The sequence below is a fragment of the Schistocerca serialis genome, chromosome 2 (assembly GCF_023864345.2).
Source record: "Schistocerca serialis cubense isolate TAMUIC-IGC-003099 chromosome 2, iqSchSeri2.2, whole genome shotgun sequence".
NCBI classification, from domain to species: Eukaryota; Metazoa; Arthropoda; class Insecta; order Orthoptera; family Acrididae; genus Schistocerca; species Schistocerca serialis.
The window spans coordinates 489,402,268-489,425,469 of NC_064639.1; the positions used below are offsets into that span (position 1 = coordinate 489,402,268).

At 39.6% G+C, this 23,202-nt stretch overlaps 1 protein-coding gene across 1 annotated transcript in view; it reads left to right on the forward strand.

Moving 5' to 3' along the window:
- The window catches only part of LOC126455610 (nipped-B protein-like), a 73,503-nt gene that overhangs the window by 35,862 nt on the left and 14,439 nt on the right, over window positions 1-23,202 (forward strand). Inside the window, exons 2-4 of the mRNA XM_050091371.1 lie at window positions 6,094-6,260; window positions 6,443-6,614; window positions 13,515-13,625. Coding sequence (XP_049947328.1) covers window positions 6,094-6,260; window positions 6,443-6,614; window positions 13,515-13,625 — 450 coding nt within the window. The remainder of the gene's footprint in view (window positions 1-6,093; window positions 6,261-6,442; window positions 6,615-13,514; window positions 13,626-23,202) is intronic.

Genomic DNA, 23,202 nt, shown 5'->3' on the forward strand with positions numbered 1-23,202 from the left:
TCTCTAAATCCTCGCACAAACGAAAAAATGGCTGACATCGAAATAAGTGTCCAAGGAATAGAAAAGCAACTGGAATCACTCAATAGAGGAAAGTCCACTGGACCTGACGGGATACCAATTCGATTCTACACAGAGTACACGAAAGAACTTGCCCCCCTTCTAACAGCCGTGTACCGCAAGTCTCTAGAGGAACGGAGTGTTCCAAATGATTGGAAAAGAGCACAGATAGTCCCAGTCCTCAAGAAGGGTCGTCGAGCAGATGCGCAAAACTATAGACCTATATCTCTTACGTCGATCTCTTGTAGAACTTTAGAACATGTTTTTTGCTCGCGTATCATGTCATTTCTGGAAACCCAGAATCTACTATGTAGGAATCAACATGGATTCCGGAAACAGCGATCGTGTGAGACCCAACTCGCCTTATTTGTTCATGAGACCCAGAAAATATTAGATACAGGCTCCCAGGTAGATGCTATTTTTCTTGACTTCCGGAAGGCGTTCGATACAGTTCCGCACTGTCGCCTGATAAACAAAGTAAGAGCCTACGGAATATCAGACCAGCTGTGTGGCTGGATTGAAGAGTTTTTAGCAAACAGAACACAGCATGTTGTTATCAATGGAGAGACGTCTACAGACGTTAAAGTAACCTCTGGCGTGCCACAGGGGAGTGTTATGGGACCATTGCTTTTCACAATATATATAAATGACTTAGTAGATAGTGTCGGAAGTTCCATGCGGCTTTTCGCGGATGATGCTGTAGTATACAGAGAAGTCGCAGCATTAGAAAATTGTAGCGAAATGCAGGAAGATCTGCAGCGGATAGGCACTTGGTGCAGGGAGTGGCAACTGACCCTTAACATAGACAAATGTAATGTATTGCGAATACATAAAAAGAAGGATCCTTTATTGTATGATTATATGATAGCGGAACAAACACTGGTAGCAGTTACTTCTGTAAAATATCTGGGAGTATGCGTGCGGAACGATTTGGAGTGGAATGATCATATAAAATTAATTGTTGGTAAGGCGGGTACCAGGTTGAGATTCATTGGGAGAGTGCTTAGAAAATGTAGTCCATCAACAAAGGAGGTGGCTTACAAAACACTCGTTCGACCTATACTTGAGTATTGCTCATCAGTGTGGGATCCGTACCAGATCGGTCTGACGGAGGAGATAGAGAAGATCCAAAGAAGAGCAGTGCGTTTCGTCACAGGGTTATTTGGTAACCGTGATAGCGTTACGGAGATGTTTAATAAACTCAAGTGGCAGACTCTGCAAGAGAGGCGCTCTGCATCGCGGTGTAGCTTGCTCGCCAGGTTTCGAGAGGGTGCGTTTCTGGATGAGGTATCGAATATATTGCTTCCCCCTATTTATACCTCCCGAGGAGATCACGAATGTAAAATTAGAGAGATTAGAGCGCGCACGGAGGCTTTCAGACAGTCGTTCTTCCCGCGAACCATACGCGACTGGAACAGGAAAGGGAGGTAATGACAGTGGCACGTAAAGTGCCCTCCGCCACACACCGTTGGGTGGCTTGTGGAGTATCAGTGTAGATGTAGATGTAGATGAACTTAGAAAATTCTAATTTCTATGTTAAATATATTACATTTTCTGATGCTATCATGTTCACAGACTCTCCTTGTGGTAACTGACATTATACAATTTATTATTATTATTTTTTTTTCCAAAACAAACAATTGGGTAGTGCTATAAAAAGTAACGGATCTTAATCCAGTTTCGTAGAATATTTTTAAAAAAATAGTTTTATGTAAAATAATAATGATCTGATAGCCAACAGTAAGCCTTTTTTAGTGTAATGACAGTTGTAAGCACAAATACTAGTCAAATGAAAGACAACAATATTAAGAGTAATTTATGAAACATTTGTATAACCTGTGCTTTGGGGTGTGAATCAATTTGACATCAATCAGTTCACTATAGTGTTTCCTGGTCTATCACATTACGGTGACTTCTGTGCTTGTCCCAGTCTGCATTTTGTGCTCGCTTACCCTTTCGAGCAGAACTCTAGTGAGCATACATGATATTTCTCCCCACTCAGTAGATGCACATTAAGGATAATACAGAAATATTGTACTTTGGTCAGAAATAAAGACATAGTGCTAACAACATGACAGTTTGTGTATGGCATCTCAATTTTTTAGCTCCAAGATGTTATTAGCAGTGTACGCGTATGGTGAGTGCAGCTGTAGTTGTATTTTTGGGGATGAGTAACACGGCAGAAGCATGATAGCAGGTAAAATATGTTTTCAGGGCATAGCTTGCCCATTTGTCACACAAAATCCTAAATTAGCCATCTCTGGAGAGATATCTTATTGCAGCACATGACACTTGCACTTTGTCCTAGCACATTTTAGTAGTAACGGGGACCAGTCACTGATAAGCAGAAGCACTAAGTCTTCAACAGGCCCACCCAAAAAAAAAAAAACTTGCTATCTTTTAGAGTAAATCCTTTCTTAAGCTGGAGTACAAATATATGAAGAAAACACACTCGCATAAGTTGCTACATGGAAGACCTAGGGCCTCGCGGGATTAGCCGAGCGGTCTAAGGCGCTGTAGTCATGGACTGTGCGGCTGGTCCCGGCGGAGGTTCGAGTCCTCCCTCGGGCATGGGTGTGTGTGTGTGTTTGTCCTTAGGATAATTTAGGTTAAGTAGTGTGTAAGCTTAGGGACTGATGACCTTAGCAGTTAAGCCACATAAGATTTCACACACATTTGAACATTTTTGAAGACCTAGGTGCAAGATGTGGCCAATCCACCCACCCAGCGCTTCCTACTCTACTCCTGTCCGTCACAGGCTTATCCTACCCCATCAGGAGAGCAGCTGTGTCATATGCCAACCCTACTGCATAGATTTTTATGTTGGTATGACAACCAACACCAACTGTCTACCAGAATGAATGCCAACTATCAAACTGTGGCCAAGGACAAATTTGACCACCTTGTGGCACAATATGCAGCTGAACATAACATGCTCAATTTCAATGGTTGCTTCAGAACCTGGGCCATTTGGATCCTTCTTTCTACCACAAGCTATTCTGAACTACACAGATGGAAGTTATCCTTCCTTCCAATCCACATCACCTCCATCGTGTGCCATTCCCCACCGAGTCCAACCCCCTTGCATCACATACCTAGCTCATGCAACTGTCATCCGTCCAACCCACATTTGTAGCCAGCAAAACGGTCCTCTGCTAGCTTCCTACCCTGATCTCTCTTCACAACTCCTGCGTCTCTCTCTCTCTCTCGCTCTCTCTCTCTCTCTCTCTCTCTTCCCCCCCCCCCCCCCTTTCCCTCTCCGCCTCTCTTCCTCCCTCCTTCCCATCCGTCCTCCAGTATCCACCCCACTCAACACAACCTCCATCCCACTGTAGTCCACCTGCATCGAAGTACAAACTTGCTAGCACTATATAGAGGCACAAGGGTGTGTGTGTGTGTGTGTGTGTGTGTGTGTGTGTGTGTGTGTGTAGTTCGAGAAAAGATTTGATCTGAAAGCCAGCAAGTTTTCTTTCTTTTGTGTGTGTTCCTGTTGATGGCACAATGCTTCTTTTTTCAGTAAGTGGTGTCCTTTTTTTTCAGTAAGTGGTGTCCTTTTTTTCAGTAAATGGTGTCCTTTACTCCTAAAGTATTTATGTTCTACCAGAAGTGAAGGCTGAGTCAAAGAGGAAGAGAAATGAAAAGTAAAAAAAAAAGAATAATTCAATTAAGAAACAGCAGGAAAGAGCAAAAACAGAAGTTAGAGAAAAGATATGGTGTGAGAAGGACATCAGGAAGAGATGGTGCTATTTCAAGGCTTGATTGGAGAAAGTCATAGCCTTCAGCGAGTAATCTATTGAGGCCTGAGTGATACTGTGTGATTGGTTGGAAGTAGAAACTATGATTTTTGGAGGAGACTGAATGGGAGATAAGTTCGTGGACAAGATATATGGGGTAGCTGTGGAAAAGGAAAGTCTGTGAGAGGTTACTAGATTATGTGTTGAGGGTTTTGGTGGTGGAGCAGATATGGTTTACCATGGTCTCTTGGTCAGTGGGGAAGGGAACTTCTGATGTCTAGGATAGCAGTCATCTGAGTGGGGATATTGTTACTTAGTTTGATTGATACGGGCAGAGGTTTGGATGAGAACCTCAGTGACATGGAGCTAAACTTCCAGGAGAGACATATAGATTTGGAGGAGAACCAGTGGAAGTGAAGTTGTGAAGAGAAGTTAAGCTGTTATAAAAGGTGGAGCACATCATCTTCACCATGAGTCCAAACCACAAAGATATAATTAATGAATCTGCACCAAGCTAGGGAATACAATTTCTGATAGTTGAGAAAAAAAACCCTCTTCCATGTGCCCCATGAAGAAGCCAGTCTATAATTGTTGAAATGAATTTGGTTGTAGCTTTGAAACCTGCTTCAATGGGTTGGCTGCAGTGGTTATATTTGTATATTTAGGTGGTAGCATCTAGGGTTTGCCGTAGCTCAGTCTGTACAGAAATGAGGTTATTGGGAATAGTTGTGTTTATTATTGTCTAAAACTGATAGAGCCCTTCTGCCACATACTTCCTGTGTCGAATTAATCCTATGTCTACAGGGAGGATCACAGTAGTGGGGTCTGCTTTCAGATCACAGATTGTGTGAGCCACAGCTGAAGTATGATAAGATGTTTCCATGATCGGAAGAATCTGGTTTTCAGAGAGTGGACGAGGATTACTTTGAGATTTGAGTTGGATTGCTCCTTGCAGATCTCAATGCTCATTCTGTCGGCTGAGGATGGGGAGTGTGTGTTGAAGTAGAATTTCAGTTACGGTTACAGATAGCTGGAAGACGTTAAACTAAGGCAATGTGATTGAATTTCAGTGAGACAGGTCAGACCTTTAAATTTAACTATTGTCACTTGATGAGATAAGGATCTGGACAAGTAGTTAGAATGGAATGGTTACTGGGATTATGACATTTAGTAATGTGACTGTTACTTTGATTGGGCTTTGGTGGGAGATTTGCTGAGAATGGAAAGCTAAAAAGAGGTTCTAAGTTGGGTTTATTGGCTGGGGTCGGAGCAGAATTGGAGAAGAGGGAGATGTTGAACAACATGGTGAATTGTGTCCTCCTGTGGAATGAGGCATTTTATTCTAGTTTACTGTTGTCTTCAAGGGGAGTTACACTGTATGTGTGCACACACATTCATGGACTGAAAGGTAGTGGATGGTAGCTGCTAGGAATGCTGGTTAGTAGAGGCAATTTGTAGGTGGAAATGGGTAAAGGTTAAGAACTGATTGGCTTGGAAGATAAGTAGGTATCATTTCAAAGATGTGTCGTTATCTGAGACTAGAACTTTTCAGGTGAGGCCTTTAGGAGCAGTACCAACGATTATACAGGACTGGAGGAAAACTATGAGGGATTATAGTTCGGCTGTGGCAAGAGTATGTTTACTGAAGGAGAGGAGGCATTGAAGTAGAGGGTTAGAGGACACCATAGGATTAGAGATAAAAAGGTGAAGTGACAAGTACAATGGTAGTGGTAACACTGTGGATGAGAAACAGGGTTTGAGGAGTCTCTGCAAAGAGTCATATTGACTTCAAGGATCATGTGCAGCAGATAATAATGGATATCCAACAATTTTACAAAAATAAATTGCCACAAAAAAAATAAAGTTCACTGGACATAGCAAGTAAAACTTCAAAGAGATGGAGTGTGATATATTGTGGATGTTTCTGGTGGCATTGATCGTAAACTGATGTATAGGTGATTGAAAAGTCACATGTGCCACAAACCTGTAGAGGAATTAAAATACAATATTACTTTTTACATATCCTTTAAGGCTCCCCTTTATGATGGGATTTGTAGAAAATGGTGTGTGAATGGATGAATATGAAAGAAGTTTGTGTTTTGATACATTTAGATCGGTTGAATTAAAAATAAAATGTTTCTTGTAAAATTATATTGCACACAGTTTGCAAATGGCTATCATAATGTGTTTCATTGCAGTAAATAAATTAATTTGTTAAAATACATATACATACATAAGATACATCCATTGTAGTTGTTCACTGATATGTTAGTAATTTCATAATAAACTGATTTGTGTCCAGGGACTTTTAGCAAATTCAACAAATGAGGAGGAAAGTGCTGAATCACTTTTGGCCCGACTCCCAGCAAATATAAACTCATTACAAACTTGTGTTACATCATTTCATGGTTTGAAGCTCCTCTTGTCCATCAGAGAACACTTGCAGAAAATTTATTCTATAGGCAACAGGTAACGAAAACAAAAAGAGAGAGTCATTTTAAATTAAAAATTATTTTCCACTTACTTATATTTCTTTTAATCTTAATGACATATGCATGTCTGAAAATCTATATATTCAAATATGTACATTTCTAATTTGTTGTAAGTACTTCTAATACTAAAATATGTGCTAATATGTACCTTTTCTCCAGTAAAATTTCACAGTATACACCTAAGGAACACCTGAAACTTTATGAAAAATCTCTACCACAACAACACAATATATCATTTGAGCCAAGTGAGATATTGAATGATTTAACTAATCAAGGACACAAAATGGCAAAAACTTCTGAAAGAAAGAAGCTTGTCCAGAAATACCTGGAGGTGAGTCAGAAATGAAACAACTTTTAAGTGCTCATTATTTTTGAGCTATGCTTGATTAATTTAGAATTAAAATATAGCAAATAGATACAAGAAAACTACAGTACTGTTATTACTGAGTTCATTTCATGGAAATATTTTCATTATTTTGGCAATTTTTGTTCATATTTTTAGATGCCTGCCGTACACACACACACACACACACACACACACACACACACACACACACACACAGACTCAGTGTGCTCAGGCAGCCAGCTGTAATTTATTACTGTTATATTGCCAAACAAAAATTTACAAGCCCTGGTTTTAAGGACTGCTAGTAGAAATATATGTCTTGAATTGGTACTGGCAACAAATTATTACAGTTGTGTTCAAACTTTAGGTCTGTGGGATGATGTTGAATACATTTCTACAAAACAGTTCCAGTTCTGAGTTTTTACTTTAAAATTTGCAATGTTTGGTTTTGATTTGCTGTCATCAATTTCATTTCATAAAAGGCTAACACAACAATAATACAATTATATGGGGAAAGGTAACCAGTTACCTAGTAGAAGAAGTGTTGAGCATGGAACAGTCAGATGAACAAAGTAATAACTGGTATAATGAAAAGCCAGCCAAAGTTGCAAATTTCACTTTTTTATTATTCAGTCAATGACTAGTTTTGGTTTGGGACCCATTTTCAAATCATTGTACCGTGAAAACCATGTCAAAAATATGCAAATGAACAGTTACAATGCATATGTTATCTGTATGCACTGTAACTGTTTATTTGCACATTCTTGACATGGTTTTTGCATTTTTGAAAATACCGTTTTGACTATCTATTATGGTGATTTGAAAATGAGTCCCTGCCTGGAACTAGTCATCAAGCGAATAAATTTTTTAAAAAAGGTGGATTTTGCAACTTTGGCTGGTTTTTCGTTGTACTGAGTAACAGACATTGCTGACCCACAATCATTCCAGCATACTGGGAGTTAGAAAATAATAATTACTGTAGCTTAACTATTTAACTTATTTTCTTCATCAGAGCACACTCAGGCTGTACTCTAAGCTTCGGACAAGAACTATTAGACAATGTACTCGAGCCCAAAGCAACGGATGGGCTGTGCAAAGCCATTGCTTAATCTCCATCTCTTATATGAATGCATTTTCTTCAATGAGATTGCATGAAACAATCAAGACATTGGGACTATTAATAGTAAAGTAATTTGGTAACTAAATCAACGGGAGGGCAAGTTTTTTGTTTTTATTTATTTATGTTTGCTGCAGTACTTTCATACATGCAGATGAATTTACGTTGCCAATAAATTATATTTTTAAAAACTTCTGTTAAATATTGTAAAATAAGATATTTCATTACAGAAAATATGAGACTGATCATGTAATTGATTTTCTATATGTCCCTTAGATCAGTTCAGCATGTAAATGTACAGGTGAATTGTGTTATAACAAAATGAACATATACACCGTAGGAATGGAAAATGTTACACCATTTAATACTATTCTGATATTTTTCAACATGGTGTAGATGGAAATTGCATAATAGGTATTGAATGATTGAACTTGAAACTGATGTCCATCATCATCATCAACAACAACGTCAGTATGAAGTGTGATCCTGTGGGCAGAAATACACTCTTTTATTCATTGTCACGTGGAAGCAGGCAGTCCCCAAATCTTGTCTTCAGAAATTTCTTACCATACTTGAAAAACATGTTATTTTAATTCATGAAGATTGATAACTGGAGGTTGATAAGAAAGTAAGTACACACCTTATCGTCACATCCCAACATATTCTGTGGGTGACAATATATGAGACCAAGCAGCCTAGTCAAAGACTTTACATTCCTCAAAGAATTTGTGGTGTGAATTGCAGTGTGCAGTTTTGCACTGTCTTGCTGGAATATGAAATTTGGTACCCTGTCACGAAGAGCATGACTACAGGGATTACCCTTCTTATCATATATTGACAAACATTCAGTCTCCCCTCAACAGTTACAAAATCAGTCATGGTGCGATATCCACTTAACCATTATTCCAGGAGCTGGAGAGGTATGGTGGGTCTTGAGAATCACTGCACCTTGTGCACTTTCACCAAGTCATTCAGAGACACATTGACATCAATCTGACTGCCACAAACAGAAATTATGCTGAATGCTGAACACCACAGACTATCACAGTGTCTAGTTAACTCTGTTTCTACATCTATGTCTACATGATTATTCTGCTATTCATAAGTGCCTTGCAGCAGGTTCATTGAACCACCTTGAAGATATTTCTCTGCTGTTCCACTCTTGAACAGCACTCAGGAAAAACAAACATGTAAATCTTTCTGTGCGAGCTCTGATTTCTCTTATTTTATTGCGATAATCATTTCTCCCTATGTAGGCGGATGCCAACATAATATTTTCACATTCAGAGGAGGAAGTTGGTGATTGAGATTTTATGAGAAGATCCTGCCACAATGAAAAACGCCTTTGCTTTAATAATTGTCATTCCAACTTGCTTGTTATATCTATGGCATCAGTCTTTGGTTCGGTTTCCCCACAAAATTATCTACATCATTGTTCCAATTTAATTATATAATTGGATAGATTAAATTATTTATAATTGTAAACCCTAAGTATTTAGTTGCATTCACAGCCTATAGATTGTTGTGATTTATTTGTAACCGAAATTCAGTGGATTTCTTTTGGTACTCATGTGCATTACTTCACGCTTTTCATTATTTACAATAAAGTTCCACTTTTTTCACCATATAGATATCTTGCTTAAATCATTTTGCAATTGGTTTTAATCGTCTGATGATCTTACTAGCTGTAATCAACAGCATAATCTGCAAACAGTCTAAGAGGGCTGCTCAGACAGCCTTGTAAATCATTTATATAGATCCAGTACAGCTGAGAACCTAAAACACTTCATTGGAGAACGCCAGATATTACATTTGTTTTACTAGATAAGTTTTTGTCAGTTATTTCAAACTGTGGTCTTTATGACAGGAAATCGTGAATCCACTCACACAGCTGAGATGATACTCTGATGGCACGCAATTTGATTAGAAGTCACTTTTAAGGGACAATGTCAAAAGCCTTTTGGAAATTTAAAAATGTGGAATCAATTTGACATCTCCTCATTACATTGTGAGAATAAAGAGCTAGTTGGTTTCACAAAACGATAATTTTTGAATCCATGTTGGCTATTTGTCAATAAATCACAGCATATATTCCAAAATCCTACCACAAATCAGTGTCAGTGATATGGGTCTGTAATTCAGTGAATTACTCCTATTTCCTTTCTTGAGTATTGGTGTGACTTGGGCAACTTTCCAGTCTTTAGGTATGAATCTTTCAACGAGTGAGCGGATGTAAATGTTGCCAACAATGGAGGTATTATGTCATCATACTTTGAAAGGAATCTAACTGGTATACAATCTGGACCAGAGGCCTTGCCTTTATTAAGTGACTTAAGCTGCTTTGCTACACTGAGGATATCAACATCTAAGTTAATCATATTGCCACTTGTTTCTGATTTGAATTCTGGAATATTTACTTCATTTTCTTTGGTGAAAGAATTTCAAAAAAACTGTGTTTATTAACTCTGCTTAGTGGCACTGCCATCAGTAACACTTCTATTGCTATTGCACAGTGAAGTTGTTGATTGGGTCTTGGTGATAGTGTACTTTACATAGGACAAGAATCTCTTTGGATTTTCTGCCAGATTTCAAGAGAGAGTTTCACTGTGGAAACTATTAAAAGCATCTCCCACTGAAGACCACTCTAAATTTTGAGCTTCTATTAAACTTTGCCAATCTTGGAGATTTTGCTTTCCTTTGAATTTGGTACACCTTTTTTGTTGCTTCTGCAACAATCTCCTGATCTGAAACTTCCTGGCAGATTAAAACTGTGTGCCGGACCAAGACTCGAACTCGTGACCTTTGCCTTTCGCGGGCAAGCACTTGCCTGTGAAAGGCAAAGGTCCCGAGTTCGAGTCTCGGTCCGGCACACAGTTTTAATCTGCCAGGAAGTTTCATATCAGCGCACACTCCGCTGTAGAGTGAAAATTTCATTCTAGAAACATCCCCCAGGCTGTGGCTAAGCCATGTCTCCGCAATATCCTTTCTTTCAGGAGTGCTAGTTCTGCAGGTTCGCAGGAGAGCTTCTGTAAAGTTTGGAAGGTAGGAGACGAGGTACTGGCAGAAGTAGAGCTGTGAGGACGGGGCGTGAGTCGTGCTTGGGTAGCTCAGTTGGTAGAGCACTTGCCAGCGAAAGGCAAAGGTCCCGAGTTCGAGTCTCGGCCCGGCACACAGTTTTAATCTGCCAGGAAGTTTCCTATGTTTCCTTATAGCGCACACTCTGCTGTTGAGTGAAAAATCTCCTGATCTGTTTTATGTACCATAGGGGATCCATCTCTTATTAATTTATTTGGTATATGTTCTCAATTGCCATTGATGCTATCTCCGTGAATTCAAACCACATCTGGTCTACACTTATATATTCAGACAGGAAGGAGTGGAAACTGTCATTTAGGAATTCATCAAGCTAATTTTTATTTGCTTTCTTAATTAGATATATTTTTGCTTATTTTTGGTGGATTTCATTGTTACCGCATTCGGTCTTGCTACAACAAACTTGTGAGCACTAATCCGTGTATCCACCATGATCTTAATTTTCTCAGGATTATTTGTTGCTGAGAGGCTGAATATGTTTTCGCAACCATTTTCACTTTAAGTGGGCTTCTGAACTAATGGTTCATAATAATTTTCTCAGAAAGCATTCAGTATGATTTTGGATGATGTTTATGCATGCCACTGACTTTAAACATGTATTTTTGCCAATGTATCAAGGGTAGGTTGAAGTCACCACAAACTATAGTTATATGATTGGGGTATCTGTTTGCCATGAGACTCAAGTTTTCTTTGAACTGTTCAGCAACTGTATCATCTGAGTTGTGGAGTTGTCAAGTATAACATCCATCCATACTAACTCACAGGAACTATCTACTTCAGTTTCACTACAAGGTAAACTACTTCTGACAGCAATAAACATTCCACCACTAACTCTAATTAATCTATCCTTTCTGAACACAGTTAGGTCCTTTGTAAAAATTTGGGCTGAACTTACCTCCAACTTAGGTCAGCTTTCCATACGTGTAACAGGTTAAGCTTCATTACTTAAGTGCTGTGTCACTTTACAGCTACAGTACCAATTGCTGCTGGGTCTCCCCTCATCCTGTGTTTGCCCTGCACCCTTTTAGACTGAGGCCCTCTAACCTAAAAAACTGTCCAGTCCCCTCCACGTAGCCCCCAATACCAGTGTAGCTGCTGTCTGTGTATAGTGGGCCCCCTGACCTATTAAGCAGAACCCAAAAACATACCACCCAATAGCGCAAGTCAAGGAATCTATGGCCTACGGTTGCAGAACCGTAGGAGCCTCTGATTCAGACCCTCCATTCGACTCTGTACCAAATGCCTGCAGTCAGCCTTGTTGATGCTGCTACAGATTGTGAGCTCTGCTTTCACTTCATAAGCAAAACTGTCTGTCTTTACCAGCTAGCTGTCCGAAACCAGAGAGAATTTCTTCTAATCCAAAGTGACAGACATTGTTAGTACTGACATGACCCACCATGCCCTTCATGGCACCTGAAAGCACCCATTGCACATCTAAAATGACTCATCTTGGTATGCACAGAATGTGCACACCAACTACCAGTAATCTCACCATCTGTTGCAGCCCAGATCATGCTAGCCGATAGCCTTCCCCTGAAACAGGGCAAGTGACTGCATCTGGGTCAGAATGTTTATCAGATACAGACAGTGCCTGAAACATGCTTGTCAGACAAACTGAGGAGGCCCACCGATAGACCCCCGGAACGTCTTTCACTGCTTGCCACACTCAACCATTTGTGAAGGGTCAACCTCTGTGCAGGCATTACCCAGACCAGCCATAGTAGTGGGCCGATCAGGAGCCACATGGGTCATGCTGGATGTCCCTAGGATCCCCACATCCAGCCCTCCACAGTGATGCCCATTGGTGACAGCCTCAAGCTGTATGACCAAAGATAGCACTGCCTGGAGCTGTGAGTGAAGGGTCACCAACTTGGCTTGCATCTGAACACAACAATCTCAGTTCTTACCCATTCTAAAGGCAGTGGAAATATACTTTAGAAGGTTATTAAAATGCAGAACTGTCTTGATAAATACATAGACATGCACAAACTTTAAAAGTTTTGAACTAAAGAGCTCATGGTGTGAGTGGTAAACAACACTTGAAAAATTGTGATCTCATCCCATATTCCAATAGTCTGTTCCTGATATTTGTTGGTGATTGTCTGTTACTCCTGCCCTGATTTCAACTGTTATCTGTCTGTTCAGCAGAGCCAGTAGAACATTCCTACAATCGTCTCATGGTGTAGTTATTCTGGAATAATATATACATTCCCTTTGTTTTCACAGATTCAAACAAGTGTTTTTTTACATATTATCAAGATGATATTATCGCCATTCCTACAAATGCACAAACATGAAATCTTAATTTCCGAAAACACTTACATTGTACATTTTTTCCTTCTAATAACCTTTTGTGATTCCTTTAATAATATATTATTTCAGCTTGATATTACAGCTAAAAGTATAGTCTGCATCTTTTACTGGCAAGCACTGTGGCATGAAATGCTACATTAACAGAAAAGTTGATTATCTAAGATTTGTAATTAGCTCATTGAACAGCACTTCTAATATGTCAAAAGGTTCTCAGAACCACAAGTTTACTATTTTTGGAGGGTTTCTCCATTGTTTTAGTCTGGAAATACCCTTAAGCAGACCAAGTGCTCATCCAGTAATGATGATGATGATATTATAATAATAATAATTAGGCTAGTTGCCATTTCCATTTTCTTGTACAGTTCAAACGACTCCTTGAAACTGACCTTGAAGATCCTGATATCTCTATTGGCAGAGAACATGGAAATGAAGAATACATTGCATTACTGAAAAATAAAATGAATGTAAACAAGGTTAGTATGTCCATTTTCAGAGTAAATGAAAATTACAATATTAGCTTGTCATGTAACTTGCTGTATTTCTTCTTTCTTTTTTTAATTAGTAGTAATAGCAGCACTACTTCCACTACTACTACTATTATTACAGTAGTAGTAGTAGTAGTAGTAGTAGTAGTAGTAGTGGTTGGTGTTGTTTTGTAATTCATCCATGATCATTTTTATAAGGATGTTGGATATGTCACAGCATTTCAATTTAGGAACAAACAAAAAATCACATATAGAGCCATTTACGTGCTTACAGGTCTAGTTTGACATGGATAGGACAAGTAGTTGTCTGTGGGCTTGTAGTAGGTACCATCCTGGCATTTGCCCGAAGTAATTTACAGAAACCACAGGAAATCTAAATCAAGATGGACCTTCATCATCCCAAATACATTGCCACTCTACTTTAAACAGTGCGGCCTTATTTAGTTTATTCCTTGTGTACAGTAATATTTTCCAAAGAATTTGTTAGCAATTTAAAACACTACACTCTTCATTCATTTCTCACTATATTACATATACTGTACACACACATTTCATAATGTAATACTATATAAACTATCAGCTGACATGAAGACCACAGCAGTGGTGTTTGTTCCCTGTTTTGCATACTCTAACTTCCCATTTGCTTGTGTGAAAAATTGAGTCAGCATCCCTCTATAATTGTGAGCTGTTGAACTCAAAAAGAGAATAAAATGTTAGTATTATACATTGCAGGAAACAAAGGAAAAAAGATAAAATTATAGAGTGGAAGTTATCTGAAATGACAGAAATAGTTTATCATTATTTACTTGAGTTAAACTTTTTTATCCAACTCTATTCTGTATTATTATGTAAGTCTTCACTGTGTACAGGGTAAAGTAGCTAAACTGTACACCTAAAATATTTTTCTGGGACTGTTTTAAGATATCATAAATGTAAAAACCAGTAGGATCAGGTCTCAGGCCTGTTGCAACTAGCCAACTGAATTTTTGAGAAGGTCCTCGCTAAAAGACATATAGTTTTCTTCTAATAGCTACATTGTTTATGGAGATATTGGTAACATTCCGCTTTTTCAAAAGAAGCTATAATAATTGCTTCCACTAGTATCATAGTCTTAAAAGAGATGAATTCAATGGCATTTCATTCATCAAAATCAGAATTCTAGTTTCAGAGTAATTACATTATTTAGAACTTAGGTTTTATCTGCTGTGACGATGGCAGTCATTTATGTCTTACGCAGAAGTTCGTGTTGTTATACACAACTACCATGTCTGGCCGATAGGACACTCCAGCTTGATGCAGCTAAGAGAATATACATACAGAAGCAGAACAGTGAAAAAGGTGTAATTTAAAACTTATGCTAATCACAACTGACTAAATGTTGTTGGTCTGACACCAGTTAGATGGCAAAGGATGTAGCATCTAAGGGTGATTCACCAGTTACCTATAGTTAAACTTCTGTTGTTTCTGCCAGAGTGACAAAAGAAAGGTGAATGTCAAAAATAGAATGGATTTCTAAAACAAGAAATTGAGGTTTAAAGATCATTAGATAATAACCCCTTGACATGAGTTTAATGTCAAGATAAAAAATTACCACAACAAAAAGGTAATCGCAAAGACTGTGGTCATAAACACTTCCTTAAAAAGTTGTGGAACATTATTCCAGGAAAAACAGCAATTTTTATAATATTATAACTTATTTCAATTTAAATAAGTTACACTCCCTTAAAATTCTGTTTACACATTTTGTGAATCTTGTATATTCAGATTGCAAACATTGTTATCCTTAAATTCTGAAATGCTACTTCTTGAATAAGTATGCAGATAAACTGATTACATCACTGTAATGTGGACTTTTCTCTGTTGCAGTTGTGTGCTGGAATCTGGATGCTTTGATAAATTTTCAGCTACCAAATATTAGAAAGCACTTCTTCTGAGCACAGTTATATTACACTTTTTGTTACAATTGGTGTATATGTTACCGAAGTTGTGTAAAATTCGGCATTGTGTAGAGTTCCTAGGTAATGTATAGAATGCTTAAAATTGAATGACAAAATATGGAAAGACTGAGATTTTATACATTGCCTAGGCATTATATTCTTTGCCAAATTGTCTGCTGGCAAAGTACAAGGGCATTTTGAAAAGTAAAGATACAATGGCTCGCAGTCCTTAAATAGAACATTTATTTAGAAAACGTCAGTTACATCTTATTAACTGGACTATTTGTAATTTTTTGACATAATCACTCCCGTTATCCAAACATTTGTTAAGTCGGTGCACAAGCTTTTGTATCCCACAGTCATAGAAGGTTGCCGCCTGTTGTCGGAACCACATCTCAACTTCATCTTTGATCTCTTCATCGTCGTGGAATGATTTTCCACCAAGATGTGACTTCAAGTAACGGAAGACATGGAAGTCGGTGGGCACAAGGTCCGTGCTGTATGTGCAGATGGTCCAATACGTCCCATTTGAATTGTTTGAGTAGTGCTTTGGTTACGAGCGGTGTGTGAGGCCAAGCGTTGTCATGAAGCAAGCGGACTCCACTTGTCAGCATTCCCCTTCGTTTGTTTTGAATTGCCCTTCAAAGACGTTTCAAAGTCTGTCAATATGTAGTAGCATTAACTGTCATTTCAGGAGGCATAAATTCCGACAGAAGAATGCCTTGTCTGTCCTAAAAAACTGAAATCATGATTTTCTTCGCTGAAATCGACATTTTGCATTTCTTGTCTTTTGGTGAACTCGAATGGCACCATTGCATTGATTGTTGCTTGGATTCAGGTGTATGGTGATAAACCCACGTCTCGTCACCTGTCACAATGTGATCAAGGAACTCATCACCTGCTTCAGCATAGCGTGTGAGGAAGTCGAGTGCAAAGCCCATCCCTTTCTTTTTGTGTTCTTCCATTAACAGTTTTGGAGCCCAGTGCGCACCCAATTTCCTGTACCCTAACTTGACAGTCACAACGTCATAAAGAGTTGTCATTGACACGTCCGGTATGATCTGAAGCAATGCTTTCAATGTGAGACGTCTATTCACACAAATTGCTTCCTCCGTTCTCCGAAGAAGGGCATCAGAGATCACAGATATCCGACCTGTTCTTTGTTCGTCATGAACATCGGTCCTACCTTCAGAGAAATGACGGCACCATTTCATTACATTTTGTCGATCCATAATGTTCCCATAAACAGAAACAATTTCTTTGTGAATATCCGCTGGTCGCTGACCTTTTGCATGAAGAAAACGTATGACGGAGCGCACTTTGCATTTGGCAGGATTCTGAATCGGCGCAGCCATCTTAAACACGACCTGCTCCAACCAGAAACAGCGTTCAACTGCCGAACGACCGCAAGGAGAAAGCTAACGGTTCAAGGTTAACACCAGTGTTGCCAACTTGCTTACCAAAACTCTTCTGTTCCTCTGGCGTATGGTGTATCTTTACTTTCCGAAATACCCCCGTGCATAATACACCTGATCCCACCATTATTTTCGCACCACCACTGTTTGTGCCAGTGTTTGAATCTTTGTTTAATGGTTGCGAAGACAGCATAGTATTCCATAATGTTTAAGTATCGCGCTACAAATATCACTATAATAGTTCTCCACTGTATAGCATCCAGCTAAAGTTCCACAGATGCTCTTCTGCCATCCTTTCCCGTTGTTCTTGTGTCATGATGTTGGAAGGGAGTGTAGTGCCAAGGCAGGAATCACACCATGCTAACATGCAATGGTGGTTCTGTGATGAATTACCTCAAGTGAGAGCCAGTGCCACTAAAAATTGTGAGACTAAAACCAGTTATCAAAAGTTAGTCAACAATGTGAAAAAGACTAAGATGACCATGAAGAAGGAATCGCTGGGCTATTGGCTGCTGAAACACTATGAAGTGATGATCGTCAAGAATAAGACCAAGTTGATCTATCCTGTTAAAGAAGTTACAAGTGCTATTCAGTTTTACACCACAAACTCCGACATACTCCATAAGGCTCATTAGGCTATTGGTCATTGAGGGCAGGACAGGATATTGAAAGAATTTTCACCCAAGTATAAGAACATTACCCTTCATGATATTAAAGAGCTGTACATTCACCTTTGTGAGCCTTGCCAGAAGAAGCAAGAAGGTAATGTGGTCAAGCCAATGGTTTTTTTCCATAATTCAGTTCCCGTTGTCAGGTTGATCTTATCAGTTTTCAGCCCCATCCTGATAGGGAGTACAAGTTTATAATGGTCTGCTAAGATCATCTCACAGTTCTCATGACTCTGAAATCAGAGGGAGCAGAAGATGAGCCTACAACCTCATTCACAAATTTACTTTGCTTGGTGCTCAAATGATTCTACAGTCCGATAACAACAGGAAATTTGCAAACAGTGTGGTAAGCAGAAAGGGGTATTAGCCCACTGTGAAGATCATCCAAGCAACATCACTCACAAAGCCAGTGGATCATCAAAAGAGCAAATTAGGAAACTGAAAATATAGTGTGTGCTCGGATGCAAGATGCAAAACCTAGTTGCTGGAGTGACAGACTGCAGTTCATCCAACTTATGAAAAACAGAGCTTTTCTTTCTGGAATTAACAGTTCACCATACGAAGCTTTGTTGGGCTGCAAAGCTAGAGTAGGTATCTCAACAGGATCCCTGCCTGATGACGTTTTACAAGACAAAGAGACTGAGGAAGAGCTGGAAAAAATAATAAAGAGTGTACAAACAACACAACAGCAGAAAGAAAGATGAAATGAATCAATGCAAGAGGCGCAGCTCCCTGCAGAAGACATAGATGAGAATGCAATCCATAATGGAGGAAACCAAAACAACGATGAAGCCATGGTTACTCAAGAGACTTTCATTTCTGTGGCTACCGAAAACCATTCTGCAGAGAGATGACATGCATGTAGTTTCAATAGCACCCTCTTTTTCTTAAATTGACAGGTCAGTGTGTGTGGGGAACCAGTATATAGAAGAGGGTCATACACACCGGTGAACAAGCACTGAATCACACAATGGGAACACAGCATGGGATGACCGCCACCTTGTCTACGTGGCAGTACCCTGCAGAAGAATGTAGTTTGCAGTGTTTGCTTGACAATGGAGCATTGCAACGCATTTGGACATGTTTGCGCTGACAGTTCACCTCTACTGAGGGCTGAACTGGTTGTGTACATGCTATTGTCTCACCTTCCATTAACCAGAAACCACCAACATCTCAGACTGTAGTGAGTAAGTGAATGCTATCACTGGTGTGCTGTGTGGTAACCTGTAATGTTTCCAGATTAGTTGTGCTTCAAGTTGTACTACAGTGATGGTCATGTACTTACTGAAACGTAATAAGGCAGAGTGCATTGTTGAGTAGCATGGGCGACAAATGATGGTTTGGGGCACCTTTGGCTATAATATGTGATTTCTTCTTCTGCATATTGAGGGCAATCGGAACAGCGACCACTACATCAGAGACACTACCCCTCCTGTAGGTAGCTCCACAAGCCACATTTCAGGGCAATCCCCAGCCACATATGGAAAGGAATGTGCAAGCGTTTTTCAAACAACAGCTCTGCTGACTTGCACAGTTGTCTGTCATATTGGTCATCAAACTTGTACAGGATATGATCAGTCAGCAACTTCTTCGTTCTGGTCCTTCAGCAACATTTGTCAATATTTTATTCGAGTTGCACAGGGAGACAAAACAGCACTAGTCTTAACCCACTGGTGCCCACACTCAAACTGAGTTTATTGTGTGGTTTCTCTCCCTGTCATTGTAGTAGAGCCAGCCAGTACTCTTAAAGAGTTGCAGGAGACCCTTTACTAGTTCCTTACCGGACAACATTTCTTCAGGAATTAATGACCCAAATATTCAGTGTCTTTTGGCCTGTGTCTCTTAAAATGTGATTTCGGCATTATTAGCATGCCATGGTTTTTTTTTTGTCCAATATTCTACATGCTGCCGACTGACCCATCTATGCAGTTTTGATCTTACCATAACCTTTGTTGTGGCTAGAACAGTTTCCAAGCCAACAAAGACTGTCCTGACCAGACTATCACGTTGTTCATTGCCATTAACTCTTGAGTGACCAGGGACCCACAGCAAATGTAACCTGTTGCTTTCCCCTAGTTTCACAAGGGCTTCATGGCAGCCTGCATTGATCTTTGAAGTCATTGCTCGTGCTAATAGAGATTTAGAGCCGCTTATCGGTCTGGATGAATGTAGCTGCTATGATCCTTGTAGCACCTATAAAGATTCTCCTCTGCACAAACTCTTATAGCAAATAATTCCACCTGCAATGCAGTGGCCAGTTTCCCTAGAAAGATTGTGCTGTCTGGTGTAGGCTGTACCCCAGCTGTAGGCTCAGCATCTTCTGCTATTTTTGAGCAATCAGACTATGTTTCCTGAACTGCATTGTGCTTCATTTTTCCACTGCTACCTATTTACAGTTGTCACCTTGAAGGGTTTGTTGAAGCAGTTGTAAGTTATTGTGTAGTCGCTGGCATTTTCCCAACCATTCTGATATTTACTACATTCATTAAACTGGTGCGCTGTTTTGGGTATTGTAAAAGTTTCCAGTATGCCACTGCCACTGTATCCTTCTTAACCCAAAGGCATAATGGGGGCACGTCCAGCATGGTATCCGTCTGAGCAGTGGGTGTGCTACTAATTCTATCTGTTATGCCTAGGGATGCCAATTTTTGCATCTTCCCTAGCTGCTTAGAAGCTACTTTTGTTCTGCTTTATTCCACCATACTCTATCCCCCTAAATTAGCTTAGGTGTTATTACAGAGGTGTATATCCAGTGTATGCTCCAGCGGCTTCGACCTCAGTTTTTACCACAGGTCCTTCTAATGGACATGACAGCACCATTTGCCTTGGGACATACAGGATGATCAATCCTTACTGCAACCACCTAGGTCGGACTTTTTCTCCTGCCGCCACCAATTCAATAGTGGTGCTGGCAGGGAATATATTTCCACTTTTCTATGATGCCTTAGATTCTGTAGAAATCTTGTGCTGCATGTGTTCGTTAGGTGACACAGTACAGTGTATTGAGTGAATGTGTTTCTAGCAAGCTGGGTAAATAAAAGTATTCTATTCACCAAAGAGTATTCATGTATGATTAATAAATGCATGTAGAATCAGCACATTAAGTAAGAAGATTATTTAAAGAGGAATTCCTAATTGGAAAACAATTAATCAATTGGCGAATACATTTCACTAAATAGGAAGTGCTCTTGACAGGAAACATAGACAATCATGTATACTACTTAATTATTTATTTTTTATTTACCCGTCGAGTTCTGTAGGACCAAATTAAGGAGCAAATCTCCAAGGTCGTGGAACATGTCAGTACATGAAATTACAACATAAACATAATAACAGATAAAAATAAATGTTCATGAACCTTAAAAAGTCAGTCCATAAGTTTAAGTAAACACTATCAGCAATACAATAAAAAACAGCTTAAATTTTCAAGGAATTCCTCGACAGAATAGAATATCATTGAAAAGCTTAAGATTTCAGTACGTGTCTTGGATATGCTACCTCATGAATGGTACTACACAGTTTACCTGAGACTGTCCCTTTGATCCTGATTGCTGCACAATATTCATAGTGCTTTGTGGCCATTGTTATTGCAGTACTTGTAATTTTGTCACATTTTCTGTACATCCCTGGCCAAGTAACTCTTGAATTTAACTCTTTGAGGGCATTCACCACTAGGTTCCATGGTAGAACAAAATCTCTCCTTGCAGATTACCCTCTGGTGGTGTTGAAACTATTTGCTCATTCATCATCATGGTTTCTACCTTTTGTCTACTCAGCATGGTCTTAATCCTCCTGCATATAGTGGTCTTAATACCATGCTCTCGTGCAGGTCTAATTGTGGATTTGAAGGTCATATTGTTAAAAGTCCTCTCAATATCCGGGAAGATGCAGAGAGGAATTTCGTGAAAGTGTAGAGCTTTTTGCATTTTCTACATCAAGTTAGTGAAGTGCTGCATCACATGATTTATCCAGTAGATTTTCATGTAGAGGAACCATACTTAACATGCTTCCCCTAAAATGCTCATTAACCAGTTTTTCTAGTGACTTTAGAAGAAAGGAGGACAGACTGATTGGTCTCAAGTCCCTAACCTTGGTGTGATAATTCCTCCATGGCTTCAGAATGAAGATAACCTTCACTGATCTCCACACATTAGGACTGACTCCTGCTGTTAGGCTGACTCTGAACAATCTGCATAGGAGTCTAACTAATCCATCTCCTGCTTGTTGCAGTAGAGCTGAAAAAATTCCACCTGGGCCTGGTATCTTTAACAGTTGAAATACTCCCAATATCCACCAGATTTTCTTGAAATCAGCACGTTCTCTGTGCTTGATTACCTGTAAATCACTACCTCACAGTGACTGAATCTTAGTCTGTGTTATCTGCTAGAGTGCATAGAGGGAAGTGAGTCTTATGGAGCACATCCAGTGCCTCATACACTGTCTTTGTATACCCACTAACCACCTTCCCCCTAGAGTACCTCATGGATTTGTTGGTATTCTGGCTCTAGTAGCTGTTCATTCCACCTCCTCGCAGAATATCGTCCAGGATGGTAGGTTTGCTTGCTGAATAGCAAGGTTTTGTTTAGCAAGTGGGTCCTGATATTTTGCCCATTGTTCTTTCCTTCTTGCAAAGCTCAACATTCTACTTACCTGCTTCACTTACAAATGTAGGTTAATGTCCCACCAATATACATTCCTGCACTTCTTGGTGATTGGACACACTTCCTGTGCCATTTCCTCAAGATCTACTGGATCTCTTATCAAAGTTTGAACTTCAGATAGGATTGCAGTGAGCCATGGTCTGTTTAGCAGCCGGCCGGAGTGGCCGTGCAGTTCTAGGCGCTGCAGTCTGGAGCCGAGCGACCGCTATGGTCGCAGGTTCGAATCCTTCCTCGGGCATGGATGTGTGTGCTGTCCTTAGGTTAGTTATGTTTCATTAGTTCTAAGTTCTAGGCGACTGACGACCTCAGAAGTTAAGTCGCGTAGTGCTCAGAGCCATTTGAACCATCTGTTTAGCATCTGTTTCAGCCCCAGGCTTAATATAGATGTGGTCAAGTAAGTAGAGCTCCTTCGCCTCTTGCAATTTTTAATGTAACTACCCGTTAGGATGGACCAAAAAGTTATTGCAGTTACTTTTTCCCTTCTTCTATCTCCACCCCTACTCGAGATCTCTAAATTACTCTCCAGTAGGTACTTACCCCTGCTGTTGGTGTCATTCGTGCCAGGTTTTGGGCATTGGCATCACAGCCAACCAACAGTTGTTCATTCAGCTGCAAGGAGCTGTCTACTAGCCTCCTCACTTCCTGGAAAGGAGGAGTACTGTCATCATAAGGAAGGTAAGGTGAGACCAATACAAACTCCCTTGTGCTTCCTTCCTCACATTGTTTATCCTGATGCTCACTAAGTGCCTGTAACAAAAGTTCACTGTTGGCATTAAGAATAAAATGAATGGTTGATATAAATGCCTCTTTTGTTTGTTTGTTTTAATATAAATCAAATTACTTCCAATTTCTTTGATATCTGATGTGCTCCCTTTGTATAAACA